Below are 14,345 nucleotides of genomic sequence, written 5' to 3'. Positions count from 1 at the left end.
GGGAGGGATGGGGAGAAGGGGGAGGGATGGGGAGAAGGGGGAGGGATGGGGAGAAGGGGGAGGGATGGGGGAGAAGGGGGAGGGATGGGGGAGAAGGGGGAGGGATGGGGGAGAAGGGGGAGCGATGGGGGGAAGGGGGAGGAATGGGGGAAGGGGGAGGAATGGGAGAAGGGGAAGGGATGGAAGGGATGGGGAGGGATGGGGAGAAGGGGGAGGGATGGAAGGGATGGGGGAGGGATGGGGAGAAGGGGGAGGGATGGAAGGGATGGGGGAGAAGGGGGAGGGATGGGGAGAAGGGGGAGGGATGGGGAGAAGGGGAGGGATGGGGAGAAGGGGGAGGGATGGGGAGAAGGGGGAGGGATGGGGAGAAGGGGGAGGGATGGGGGGAAGGGGGAGGGATGGGGAGAAGGGGAAGGGATGGAAGGGATGGGGAGGGATGGGGAGAAGGGGGAGGGATGGGGGAGGGATGGGGAGAAGGGGGAGGGATGGAAGGGATGGGGGAGAAGGGGGAGGGATGGGGGAGAAGGGGAGGGATGGGGAGAAGGGGAAGGGATGGGGAGAAGGGGAAGGGATGGGGGAGAAGGGGAAGGGATGGGGAGAAGGGGAAGGGATGGGAGAAGGGGAGGGATGGGGGAGAAGGGGGAGGGATGGGGGGAAGGGGGAGGGATGGGGGGGAAGGGGGAGGGATGGGGGGAAGGGGGAGGGATGGGGGGAAGGGGGAGGGATGGGGGAGAAGGGGGAGGGATGGGGGAGAAGGGGGAGGGATGGGGGGAAGGGGGAGGGATGGGGGAGAAGGGGGAGGGATGGGGGAAGGGGGAGGGATGGGGAGAAGGGGGAGGGATGGGAGGGGGAGGAGGGATGGGAGAAGGGGAGAGGAGAAGGGGGAGGGATGGGGGAGAAGGGGGAGGGATGGGGGAGAGGAGATGGGGGAAAGGAGATGGGGGGAAAAGAGATTGGGGGAAAAGAGATGGGGGAAAAGGGATGGGGGGAAGGAGATGGGGGAAAGGAGATGGGGGAAAAGGAGATTGGGGGGGGGAAGGAGATTGGGGGGGGGGAAGGAGATTGGGGGGGGGGGAAGGAGATTGGGGGGGGAAGGAGATTGGGGGGGGGGGGGGGAAGGAGATTGGGGGGGGGGAAGGAGATTGGGGGGGGGGGGGGGGGAAGGAGAAGGGGGAGGGAGGCTGAACGGGCCGGGCCCGAGACTTCGGTCAGGGCCCGTCCCCAGCACCAGATTTACAGGTAGGTGGCGTTGGGTCGGGTCTGGGGGTGGTCGGAGGGAGGACGGTTCTGTTCGGGTCGGGGGGAGGGAGGGGGAGGTCAGGTTGGATCCAGTCCGGAGGCGGGGAGCGGGTGTCGGGTCCGGTCCGGGGGCGGGGTCGGGTCGGGTCCGGTCCGGGGTGCGGGTGTCGGGGGCGGGGGGGTGGTGTCGGGTCCGGGGGCAGGGGAGCGGGTGTCGGGTCCAGTCCGGGGGCGGGGGGAGGGGGGGGGGGTGTCGGGTCCGGGGGCAGGGGAGCGGGTGTCGGGTCCAGTCCGGGGGCGGGGGGGGGGGGGGTCGGGTCCGGTCCGGAGGCGGGAATCGAGTCGGGTCGGGAGGAAGCAGGAGCTGGCCGTGGGAGGAGCCTTATGCACGCAGCACCAGTGAGGCCATTCAGCCAGGGCTAGGGGCTGCGTGCTTCGGGCCCCTCCCATACAGTTTCGGGCGCCTGGAGCTACTGCACTCGCGTGCCCACTGTAGCGCGCATGTGCAGAGGTCCCGGCACAGTTTTCAGCGCAGGGACCTGGTTCCGCCCCCTACAGCTCATGCTGCGCTGCGCCGAGGGCCAGAGGACCTGCAGGGAGGTGGAGAATACGGAGTTTTTTTTAGGCGCACTTTGTGGCACGAAAAACGGGCGTCCAGGTTGGGAATGCGCCGTTCTAGGCGCGGCTCGAAACTTGGGCCCAAACAAAGCAATTATACCTTCATTCAAATCAATGCAATTTAAAATTATTTTACGTTTCACCTCATTGACACACAACCAAGCTAGCATGGAAAATATTTTGCAGCACCCTCTGGCCATTGCAGGATGGTGATATTACAAATTAAAAATTACTTTTTTCTTTGATATGGATGCTGCTCTTGTGACATTGCCTTTGTTCTGACTGCCAACAGTGAAAAAATTGTCTCTTGTCACCTCTGTTTACATAAATGAGTTTCAGTTATTCAAATTAAAGAGGAACTATAATCAGAATGATACCGGGCTTAAAGGGATGAATTATAAGGCGAGGTTGCATAAACTTGACTTGTATTCCCTTGAGTTTAGAATGTTGTGGGGTGATCTAATTGAGGTGTTTAAAATGATAAAGGGATTCAATAGGGTAGATGCCGAGAAGCTATTTCCTCTGGCAGGGGAACGCAGAACAATGTGGCATAATCTTAAAATTAGAGCAAGGTCATTCAGGAGTGAAATCAGAAAGCGCTTCTTCCACACAAAGCGAAGTGCAAATCTGGAACTCCCTCCTGCAAAAGGCTGTGAATACTGGGTCAATTGAAATGTTAAAGACTGAGAGCCGGATTTTCGGGTTACGGAGTTTTTCGGCGAAAACGGTAGCGATATGTAAAACTTACCGTTTGTGTTGCGCTACCGTTTTTAGCCTGAACTTTCGGCCTTTATGTCTGCGGGTAAGGGAGGCGTTGCACAAGCATTCATGGCACAAACCGCGAGTTTCGGCAACTTCAGTCCAGGGCCGGGAGCGCTGCAAAAGAGGCCTTTGCGGGGGACGGGGGACGGGGTGGGCGGAATTCCAAAAAACATTCCAAACACATTTACAAGACCCTTAACTATGTAATCACTGCAACAACAAAAATTTTTTTTAAACTTTAACGTACCTTTTTTGCAGGTTTTCATACTTACCGCAGCTGGCAGGGCTGCATCAACAGGTTTGACCTGTCGCTATTCTGGGCGCGGCGTACGGGTCGGGAGAGAGCCGAAACTCGGGCGCAAATGCAATCTGAGTCGTTGCACATCGGCGCACTTCTCCCCAGTGGTACTTGAACGCGCCGCCGCAAACAGATACCCGAAAGATCCCGCCCATTCTTCGCAACCGGGTTTTCGCCGCGGAGAGTCAAATGGCGGCAAAAACCTGGTCGCACATTTCTCAAAAATCTGGCCCTATGATTGATAAGACTTTTGTTGGGTAAGGCTATTAAGGAATATGGAGCAAAGGTGAGTAAATGGAGTTGAGGTACAGATCAGCCATAATACAACTGAATGGTGGAACAGGCTCGAGGAGCTGAATGGCCTACTCCTGTTTAGACTGAGAAAAATGTTTTGACACTGGAGAACAACAAATTTAAATAATTGCTAGTTTATGAATAATGAAATACAGTCAATCTTATTTCATACATCTATACATGACATACTCGTGGAATTGCTCCGATTTTGTAATTCTAAATGACGTTTAGCCTTTTTACTCCAATATTTGAGAGAAAAATCTTCCTATCTTTCCAGAACTAGAGCTTAATTTAGTATGACATCAAGGAGGACTCTACTTCAAAACTGTAATACATTCTGAGCATTCTTCTAATTATATGTCAAATTTTAGAGTTGAGCAACTGTCTGATAAGGTTAGTTTTGTCATTACTCTTGTTGCCATCTTTGTGTTTAGATGCGAATGCATGAGATGTATTTTTTTAAATAAAAGTAGTGTCACTTTTATGGCATTTTTTTATATTACTACTCCAGTTTCAGGAGAACAACACTGTACCGGTATCACTCCGTCTGGTTTACACTGCCACTTGTGCTGGTCTCCGTTAGCCATCATGCAGAAGCAAATCCGATGACGGTTCAAAAGAAAAAGTGGGTCCCCATTGCCACCACAGCCAGGTAAACTGCCCCTTTTACATTTGAGAGTGTAGCTGATGGCGGGGGAACCACACGTGCGCAGTCAGCTGCACTTTTATAACATTAGAGGGCCACCTGCGATAGTTTATTAATGTAGACAGGGCATTTGGTACTCAGAGGAATAAGGAACAGTCATGCCCCACCTGGTGGCAGGGGCTAGTGAAATGACCTAGCTGCCCTCTTGTTTAGGGATGGTGTATGGAACAGGAAAGGCGGGTGGGGATGGGGATGGAAGAACATGTATGCTCACTGATGTGTATTTTGTACTTTCTCTCACGCCAACAGATCATAGTAAGTGGACGCAAATATAAACTACAAGTGATTTTGCCTCCAAATGCTGCTACAAACAATGGATAACAAAAAAAGTCTGCTGCTCTGGGTTGTCCTGCCCGCGCTTTTGATGCCGCCTGTTATTTCTACTTGTCCTTCTATGTGTCGATGTGACAATGGATTTGTTTACTGCAACGACCGAGGCATGACATCCATTCCTGCCAAAATACCGGAAGACTCAACAACTCTCTTCCTGCAAAACAACCAGATCAACAACGCTGGGATCCCGAACCAACTGAAGAATCTATTGAATATAAAAGTGATTTACCTGTATGAAAACGCTTTGGACGAGTTTCCGATCAACCTTCCCAGATCTCTGAAAGAGCTGCACCTTCAAGACAACAACATTAGGGCCATTACACGCGACGCGCTCGCACGGATTCCCTTGTTGGAAAAGTTACATTTGGACGATAACTCAGTTTCCACAGTCAGCATTGAGGAAGATGCCTTTGCTGACAGCAAGCACCTCAAGTTGCTCTTTTTGTCCAGGAACCATCTAAGCAGCATCCCCACTGGCCTTCCAAAAACACTGGAGGAACTGAGACTGGATGACAACCGGATCGCAACCATTCCACAGTATGCTTTCAAAGGCTTGGTCAACCTGAGGCGTCTGGTACTGGATGGCAATCTGTTAGCCAATCAAAGAATAGCAGACGAGACTTTCAGCCGACTTCAAAATCTGACTGAACTTTCTTTGATCAGAAACTCGCTCATTTTTCCACCCCCAAATCTACCTGGTTCAAACTTACAAAAGCTGTACCTTCAGGATAACCTCATTAGCTACATTCCACCCAATGCTTTTTCTAAAATGAGTGTGATTCAGCGGCTGGACATATCGAACAACAATTTAACAACTTTGCCCAAAGGAGTCTTTGACGACCTGGCGAACTTGAGTCAGCTGCTCTTGCGCAACAACCCTTGGTATTGTGGCTGCAAAATGATGTGGCTGAGAGACTGGTTGCAAACAACTGCATTTCACGTCAACGTGCGAGGGCTTATGTGTCAAGGGCCTGATAAAGTTCGAGGAATGGCAGTCAAAGACATCAAGACAGAAATGGATGAGTGCTTTGAGATCAGTTTGCATGGCAGCAACACAGCTGTGAAAACAACCCCAACTGTCCGTACAGCGACAGCCACTCAAGGATTACAATTCAAGTACAAACCAAGACGACCAAATCTGAAGCCACCAGATTCAGCCGTGGACTATCCTTTGTCAGGAGGGCCAGGAGCAAAGCCGATAATAATTAACGTGATGCCTTTAACTGCTGACAGCATTCGTATAACATGGAGGGCAATGCTACCAGTCACATCCTTCAGGCTCAGTTGGCTGAGACTGGACCACAACCCATCAGTAGGTTCCATCACTGAAACTTTGGTACAAGGAGACAAGACTGAATATCTTCTGACAGCCCTTGAACCCAAGTCAACCTACATCATATGCATGGTGACAATGGAGACCAGCAACTTCTATGTAAGGGATGAAACGCCAGTCTGTGCTAAAGCAGAGACTGCCGACTTATATAGTCCCACCACAACATTAAACAGGGAACAAGAGGAAACGGACCAAGCAGGCCTTCCACTGGCTGGTATTATTGGAGGCGCAACAGCCTTAGTGTTCATTATCGTCGTCCTTGCTGCATTCTGCTGTTACATCAACAACAATGGGAATGTTTTTTCACAGGAGCAGACGTACAACAGAGGCTGTAGGAAAAAGGATGACTATGCAGAAGCAGGGACAAAGAAAGATAATTCCATTTTAGAAATCAGAGGGAGTGGCTTTCAGATGATTCCACTCAACAACCAACAGCGACCAAAGGAGGAATATGTGATTCATACCATATTCCCATCCAACGGGACAAGTCTTTTCAAGAACACTCATAATACAGCTCTCAGCAGTAACCGAGGTTACAGAGACGGTGGGATACCAGATGCTGAATATTCTTACACGTGATTACAGTGATGCCTCAAAGCGTGATCAACTCCACTGCACTGCACTGCAAACAAAAGATATTGAAAAAAAAAATCATGAAAAATGTTTGGGATAAAACAAACAAAGTCCAGCAGAAAATGCCTGGCACAATATTTTGTACATTTGTCACATAATTTATATTTAATATGCTTAAGTGATTAAAAAAGCTGGACATTTAGAAAGAAAACACAGCTACCTAATTGTGTACAAGCCAGTTTTTCTTTTTGCATTTTGGTTAGAAGTGGGACAAAGAATGAACAGCCTACTTTGAAAATAGTCATAAGGCAATCTAAAGACTCCAAAATCCTTTAGTGTCATACAGTTAAACATCTCGGAGAAGAATTCATAAGCAATGATTTTTTTCCCCTCACCTAGGAGATTTACAGTATATAGTCAAGCAAAACACGCACACACACATAGTCCTGTTTCCTTGTGCAGGATTTACGGTTCCTCCCCCACTTCTAGAAGAATCATTTGTTGATTTTTTTAAAATTCTGCTATGGTGTTTTAAAAGAGAAAAATAGTTTTAAATATTTAGTTCTTTCTGTGTTGTTTTAGGACTTAATCATAATTGGAAGAAGAGATGGACTTTCCTAGTTATTTTGTAAAGACAATTTTGCTGGAACCTTTTGTTTAAAAAAAAAATCAAGTTAGACATTTGCCTATAGATAAAGATAGTGTGTAACTAAACCGTGAATTACATGTCCTTATATGTCAGGCCGAAATGGATGTACTATAGTTATCTGGCCAGTAATGCTGTTAATTTTAATCCTCAATTTAACCCTTTGAGAACTATTGTGGGAAGAGTTTCAACTAAAACATTTTCTTAACCTAAAAACAATCAATTTTCACGTTTTATTCGAATAACGCTGTGATCCTCAGTGTTGCCTCGTGGTTGCATATTTTAACACAAACTGTAGAAACATTTACATGTGCTATTGCATTTGATTTGGACAGGTTTAGCTCAATCTGCATCGGCGATGATTGGAATACCCTGCCGTCTATTTTACAATACACAAGTTCAACAAAACAAAATCACAGAACATTTGTTCTGAAGAAAACAATGCAATTTGGAAAGTGACTCGGAAAATCAAGTACTCAAGGGGTTAATCAAGAACAAAATACTCTCCCCTTAAATGGAAGTTACATTGTGAAAGGAACAACCTGAAACTGAAGCAAACCCAGGCCAATTTTAAACATGGTGTGGGGGTGCTAGCAGGTTATACTTTTATTGGAAGCTACGAAGGGTGTGCAAGTGTCTGAGCTTCTGCTAATCCAAGATCTGGAGTTACATGCTGTTCATTTTAAGGTCATAATTTTGACATCTTTACAAAGGATGAGAGTGTGCAAAGGTGATACCCAGAAATGGAGCTCTGGCATAAAGAGAGATTTGTGCAGGCTTTATCGAAAGTGCTGATCCCCTTACTCCCTTCCGAAAGGTTTTCACTTGATTGCTAAATATTACTGAGGGGCCTTTCCTGAATATTTGAGCTTAGAGAGCCTCAAACCCTTCTACACTTTTGCCCACCAGACGTCATCAGTGACCCAGATTGGAGTCACTGAGAAATCATTTGAAGCTCTGATTAATGACCTTCCTGTAAATATTCTTTAAAATTGTGTTTATCGAGTTACGATTGATCTTTTAGACAAATCACTCTTCTCGAGATGTGAAATATTCTAACACTTGTATGACCCCTAAATATTGGAAATGAGGAATCATATTTCCACACTAATTATGGTGTAATTGCAGTTGTCATTTCCCAGCCTTAATTTATTTTTAAATAACCATGAAGTATTGATTTTTTTTTAAATCAGAGAATTTTAATGTGAATAAAGTCTACTTCCCTGCCCCCCCGCAATTACTCTCAGAATTGGAATTAACAAGGGTGACTGTAATGTAGCAGAATGCTGCCAAGAGTGTGAGGACATGCATTTACATTCCAGTGTCAGCCGCGGCTCTGTGGGTGGTATTCTCGCTTCCGAGTCAAAAGGTTGTGGGTTCAGCAAATAAATCTAGGCTGACGCTCCCAGTGCAGTGCTGAGGGAGTGCAACATTGTTGGAGGTGCTGTCTTTCGGATGAAACGATAAACCGAGGTCCCGTCTGCTCTCTCAGGTGGATATAAAAGATCCCATGGCAATATTTCGAAGAAGAGCAAGGGAGTTATCCCCAGTGTCCTGGGGCCAATATTTATCCCTCAATCAACATCACAAAAAAACAGGATTATCTGGTCATTGTCACATTGCTGATTGTGGGAGCTTGCTGTGCACAAATTGGCTGCCGCATTTCCCACATTACAACAGTGACTACACTCCAAAAAGTACTTCATTGGCTGTAAAGCGCTTTGGGACGTCCGGTGGTCGTGAAAGGCGCTATATAAATTCAAGTCTTTCGTTTTTTCAGATGGATAATGGCATACAGGATAGGTTGAGACGGTTGTGTCTATCACACCAGCTGGGTCTAGACGGAAGCAGAACCATCCGAGTTTGAGGGATATTACAGCAATTTTAGTGTATTTCTTTCAATAAGTGTCCTCAGAAGAGATGAAAGTATAATAAGCCCTTAAATTAAAACCTTTTTTTTATGAAGTGCATCACTTGGAGACAATCGAGTAGAATGTTATGCAAAGCATTTGTCTCAGCCTCCCAGAATATAATTAAAATGCTACGCACAGTGCACAATGTCACAAGGCGTCGTATATGAAATAAAATATTGATCCCAATTCTCAGCATCATTATTTGAGAGATGTGAATTTGCAGCTTTAAACTGGCAGCACATCTGAATGTGGTGTGGTCCATTTTCAAAGCGGGGAATAAAAAACGAGAGAGAAAAATGAGCCACTAATAATCTTTACAGCATCGCTCCACCAAAACAGCAAAGCTGCCAGATGCTTCCTCGCAGCCAAGCGTGAATGATAATCTGCACCAATATTACTTGAATACCTGAGCATCCTAGACCTTGAGTGCAATAACATTGACCATGAAGGCAATGTCTTAAAAATATTGGCTGACAAACAGAGAACAAAGGCATTTTTGGTGCAAGAACTGTAAGCATCCATTGTCTCACCCATCCACGCTTCAGCTTAATCATTCTGAAAATCTCATGTCATGAACAGCATTTGGTGCAATGTTAGTTAAATAAATGGAAAGTAAATGCTCCACCCTCTCAAATGTCCCAGCGGGTTAAAGGAACCATACAAATCTAGATGATCCCAAGCTAGCCCTATCACAGGGAGAGAAATTAAGTGGTGAGGCGCAGCTGCAATGTGCCGCACAGTCAGTTTGCCGACTGATGCTTGCTCTCTCGGCTGGCACCGGGAGACTCGGCGAAGGTAGCAAAAGGTACCTGGCACGGCTGCAACTGCATCTAACGAAGCAAAAGGGACTCTCAACAGGAAAGGGGAGAAAATTGAAGGGGAGGATTTGTTTTTAATTTCTGCTTGTATGAGGAGTTCTAACTTCAAAACGACAGGTCTCATTACAGGCTGGAACTAGACTTGAATTTGGTCAACTTGACATTTACTCCTCTCGCGTTCCTCCAATGCAGCACATCACTTTGCACTCAAAAAACATGGATAGCTCATTTATTTCCTAGCATGTCCTGCAGCCAGGACGTGTGTTGCATAGGAGGATTCTACTGTCCTCTCCAATCTTCCTTCCCTCTCATCTATTTAGCACCCACCCCGGGCAGCACAACCAAGATCAGGAACTAAACCCATGTCCAAACACTCCCAAGCTCAGCACATTTGAGTTTTGACCTGTTGATTCAACACCGACTGTAACCATATGCAACATAATGACTACTCCTACCCGAAATATTATTACTGGCCATAATTAGTACACTAATGCATTATAACAACAAAAAAAATCACATTTAAAGCAAGTAAAGGTACTTATTTTCAGTTCATCACCTCAAATTATTACCACCACTCATCACCAGTACATCACCCAAATGGTATACAGATTAAAATGCTCTCTTCATACACAACTCGGGTTTGGAAGGGAAAAATCTATAGTGTACAGCGGGATGTATTTCATATTACGATTCATTTTTTCATGTAGCACAAACTTGTCACACGCTCACCGTTCTGTTTCAATGAAATCGTAATGACAATACTGGTGTTCTCAAAATTTGTTTCCTTCACTCGTCTTTCCCTGATTGTTGAGTTTAAAGGAATACACAATCCAACCGTCGCTGTTCTCCTGTCATTGACTATTACACCCCTAAAAGCTCTTCTCCACTCCCAAAGCATGTTTTTATTAATTTATAAATATACTTGAGCGCTGGTCAGTCTCTAGATGGAATGTTTTTTTCTTCAATCTGCTCCTTAAGCAGACTGCAATATTTACTCTTTGACCAGATGTGGTGGCCAATGTACTTGTGCATTCTACAACAGCGCAGCATTGCTGACCTGCAAACAAAAATGTAGATGTTCTTCTCTGATATCTTGAATCCCATCTCATCATGTCAAAACATTGCTGTGGTCAGCAATCCAATATCATGAAAGAATCAGAGGGTAAACACATTGGCCCTTCGTTTCCCCCATCAGCTTAGTTCACCTGCTAACAACAATGTCGCTTTGCTCTCAATTACTTGGAAATAAATAAAACTTACTTCACAGGAACTCAGGGCCATCCACCCTGAGGTGACACAAAATCAAGAAATAATTCACACAAATATAACAATCCTATTTTGTAATGGGGTGCAGGCAGGGAAGGAGGTGAGGCCATGATCAGATTAGCCAAGATCTTATTGAATGGCGGAGCAGGCTCAAGAGGCCAAATGGCCGACTCCTGCTCCTATTTCTTATGTTCTTATGTAAATAATTACTTTTTTTTGTCCTCTTTCATTTCTTGAAACATGAGCCAATGATCTTGTGCCCATGGTGAGCAGACTGATTTATTTTTATACAGCCATATGGGGCCATAACTACAATAGCTTTTGTGGGTAGACCCAGCTGAATCGGTGATGCCCGGCATAGGTCTATCTTTTCACAACATACGGTGTCAACATTACACAAGGAAACATATTTTTCACCTTTCCGAGGAATATTTTTTTGGAGCCACTTACTTTGGAATAAAAACAATAATAATATGTCATTTAACATCTCAGTGCATGTACCAAAAAGCACTAGGGAGAATCTAGGTTTGCCATCGACCAATTTCACCAGACAGTGCAGTTTCTGAGCAGATTATCTGGACATTCCTGGGAGGTAAATCAGACACCGAATGTTTTATTTCTAAAATAAAAGTTATTTATCCATATATTTCAGTGACTCCTGATGTGGAAGAATTAATAATGGAGGTGGCAAGGGTGCAGTAGTATAGTGGCTAAATAGCTGGATGAATAATCCCACCATGACAATTTGAAAATTTGAATTCAATTAAAAATGATACAGGTATTAGTAAAAGCGACCATGAAGTTGTTGGATCGTTGTAAAATCCCAAGCTCTTCATTAATGTCCCTTCGGGAAGGAAACCTGCTGTCGACGAAGGGTCAGCAACCCGAAACGTTAACTCTGCTTTCTCTCCACAGATGCTGCCTGACCTGCTGAGATTTCCAGCATTTTTTGTTTTTCGTCCTTACCTGGTCTGGCCTTTGTGTGACTTCAGTCCCACATCAACGTGGTTGACTCTCAACTGCCCTCTGGCCTGGCAAACCGGCCGCTCACAATGACCTTCTCAGGACAACTAGGGATAGCCAACAAATGCCGGCGATGCCCACATCCTCACAAATTTTTAAAATTTAAAGTTTTGATTATTTATTTTTACCGTCAGCAAAGCCAGTCTCAGAACTCGAGCCTTGATTCCGCCCCTAACCTGCCCCCCATGTTTTACTTCGCATTTGGTTTTCACTTGGCAAAAAGGAGGCAGCCCTAGCAGAAGCTAAAGATGACCACAATTCACTTCTCATTTTCAGCGTAATAAAAGCTACTGACAGTCTGCCGCATTTATCTGGATAATAGCATCACCAGAACACCATCTGCAGGGACTGTTGTAAATCAGCAAATTTGCACTGATGTCTAAAATTTGCTATATTCTCGTAGGCGTGGGCTGTTACAAATTTAAAATGATTGTATCTAAACTCTGTTCAGACTCACACCATCTCGCGTTCAGAATCAACTGCTGCTCATCAAAATTAATTTGGTTCAATGTGCAAAGTATTCTTTGCACTAACATTTCCTTAATTGCAGTAAAAAGAATAGTTATGTTCTCCGCTTGATGCAAATCCCAGACTAAGTAATTACCTAAGAATCCGAAAGCAGCCACTTAAATAAGATCAAAATCTTGTCTTATGGCGTACACTGTACTGTGAAAAATGTACATGGCACCCTGCTTATCAAATAAAATAATTCTCTTGGTTGGTATCATGAGCTGCACAGACTGATGTGCCTCTGACGTAAATAGCAGAACAGTCCAGTGAGAATGTGAAGAAGTGGTGGTCATTATTGGCAAGGGCGGCTGACTGCAGGAACAATATAATGATGCATAGCACTATTTACCACTCTCAGGCTGGTCTCGACAAATGCATTTAGAAATTTACAGCACGGAAGGAGGCCATTTCGGCCCACCATGTCCACGCAGTTGACGAAGAGCTATCCAGCCTAATCCCACTTTCCAGCTCTTGGTCCGTAGCCCTGTAGATTACGGCACTTCAAGTGCCCATCCAATTACTTTTTAAATGCGGTGAGGGTTTTTCTGCTTCTACCACCCTTTCAGGCAGTGAATTTCAGACCCCTACCACCCTCTGGGTGAAAACATTTCCCCTCGAATCGCCTCTAAACCTCTCCATAATTATTTTAAAGTTGTGCCCCCTGGTTGTTGATCCCTCTGCTAAGGGAAACAGGTCCGTCGTATCCACTCTATCCAGGCCCCTCATAATTTTATACACCTCAATCAGGTTCTCCCCTCAGCCTCCTCTGTTCCAAAGAAAACAGACCCAGCCTATCCAATCCTTCCTCATATCTTTGCAGAGAACTGCCCTGAGATTTTTTTTTCTCTGAAGTTAGTTAAAAGGCACTGTGCACAATATATCATAGAGGGTCGAAAAGTCAGTGTGAATATTGCCTGCACCCACCTTTCTAAATGTTCTGTTTAAAGCTGGGAAGGGGAGGTTGCGGGACACTTGACAAGAAACTTCGGTGAACATGGGGGCAAATACTGGCCCTGCAAAAATACAGAGTTTCATGCACTACACTTGCTTCCAAAAGGTGAACTATTATCATCAGCTCCGGCATCTGTTGTATAATGTGAATAATTGCGTTCTGCACAAGACAATAAATCAAGGGGAACAGGTTAATTAGTGAAACTCAATAGCCATTATACAAAAAGATATAGTCATTCCTTCTTCATTTGCTAGATGTTGTATTGTTTAGGGTTGGCTTGCTGTGTTTTTGATCATGAAAATTACTACACAGAAATAAGGATTTTCAGAAAACAAAACCAAAGTGCATTGTGAAGCCCTTTGGCCTCTTTTTGTAGGTGCCTTGAAATTTCAATGTTAAGTGTGTGTTCCGACTGAAACATGCTGACTTTTTCTCTTGTACATACAAATGTGAAAATTTCCTTGTTCTCTTCAAAATAAAATTTAAGAAATAAAGACTCGGTGCTTGCTGCCATCACTAACAACTTAACCTTGTGAATTATACTTTACGCCAAAGTCTCCTGAATCACCACCCAACCTCCCTTGGTCAGAAGATTTGAGACCTGTTTCCAGGCTCTGCCAACAACGCTCTATGACTAGGGTTTATGACATGTTTGAGAGTAAAATGAGGTGACTCTTCAACTGAAATGAAGCAACTCAAGATGTTTAACCATATTAAAGGCGCTATATCGATGTAAGTTGTTGTTGAAGCTTCTACTTTGCCTGTAAGAAACGCCTGGCCTCAACTCAGCATCTCCCTATAACTGCATTTTCAACTTTCAAATCTGCCATAATCACCCACCTCCTCAAAAAATCCACCGACTTCTCTGTCCGAGCAATATACCGCCCCATCTCCAACCTCCCTTTCCTCTTCAAAGTCCTTGAACATGTTGTCGACTCCCAAATCCGTAACCATCTCTCCCGCATTCCATGGTTAAAACTATCCAATCAGGTTTCCACCCCTGCCACATTACTGAAACAGCCCTTATAAATGTCACAAATAACATCTTCAGAGGCTGTGGC

At 45.3% G+C, this 14,345-nt stretch overlaps 2 protein-coding genes across 2 annotated transcripts in view; one reads left to right on the top strand and one right to left on the bottom strand.

Moving 5' to 3' along the window:
* LOC139239428 (leucine-rich repeat transmembrane protein FLRT1-like) overlaps positions 1-6,284 on the top strand; it is a 37,144-nt gene extending 30,860 nt beyond the window's left edge. Inside the window, exon 2 of the mRNA XM_070868157.1 lies at positions 4,167-6,284. Coding sequence (XP_070724258.1) covers positions 4,216-6,162 — 1,947 coding nt within the window. The 5' untranslated portion in view covers positions 4,167-4,215 and the 3' untranslated portion in view covers positions 6,163-6,284. The remainder of the gene's footprint in view (positions 1-4,166) is intronic.
* The window catches only part of LOC139239429 (ADP-ribose glycohydrolase MACROD1-like), a 1,029,639-nt gene that overhangs the window by 961,469 nt on the left and 53,825 nt on the right, over positions 1-14,345 (bottom strand). The window lies entirely within an intron of this gene.

The sequence above is a fragment of the Pristiophorus japonicus genome, chromosome 27 (genome assembly GCF_044704955.1).
Source record: "Pristiophorus japonicus isolate sPriJap1 chromosome 27, sPriJap1.hap1, whole genome shotgun sequence".
Classification (NCBI taxonomy): domain Eukaryota; kingdom Metazoa; phylum Chordata; class Chondrichthyes; family Pristiophoridae; genus Pristiophorus; species Pristiophorus japonicus.
Note: the sequence above shows the minus strand (reverse complement) of the source record. Positions and strands in the feature narration are given on the sequence as shown.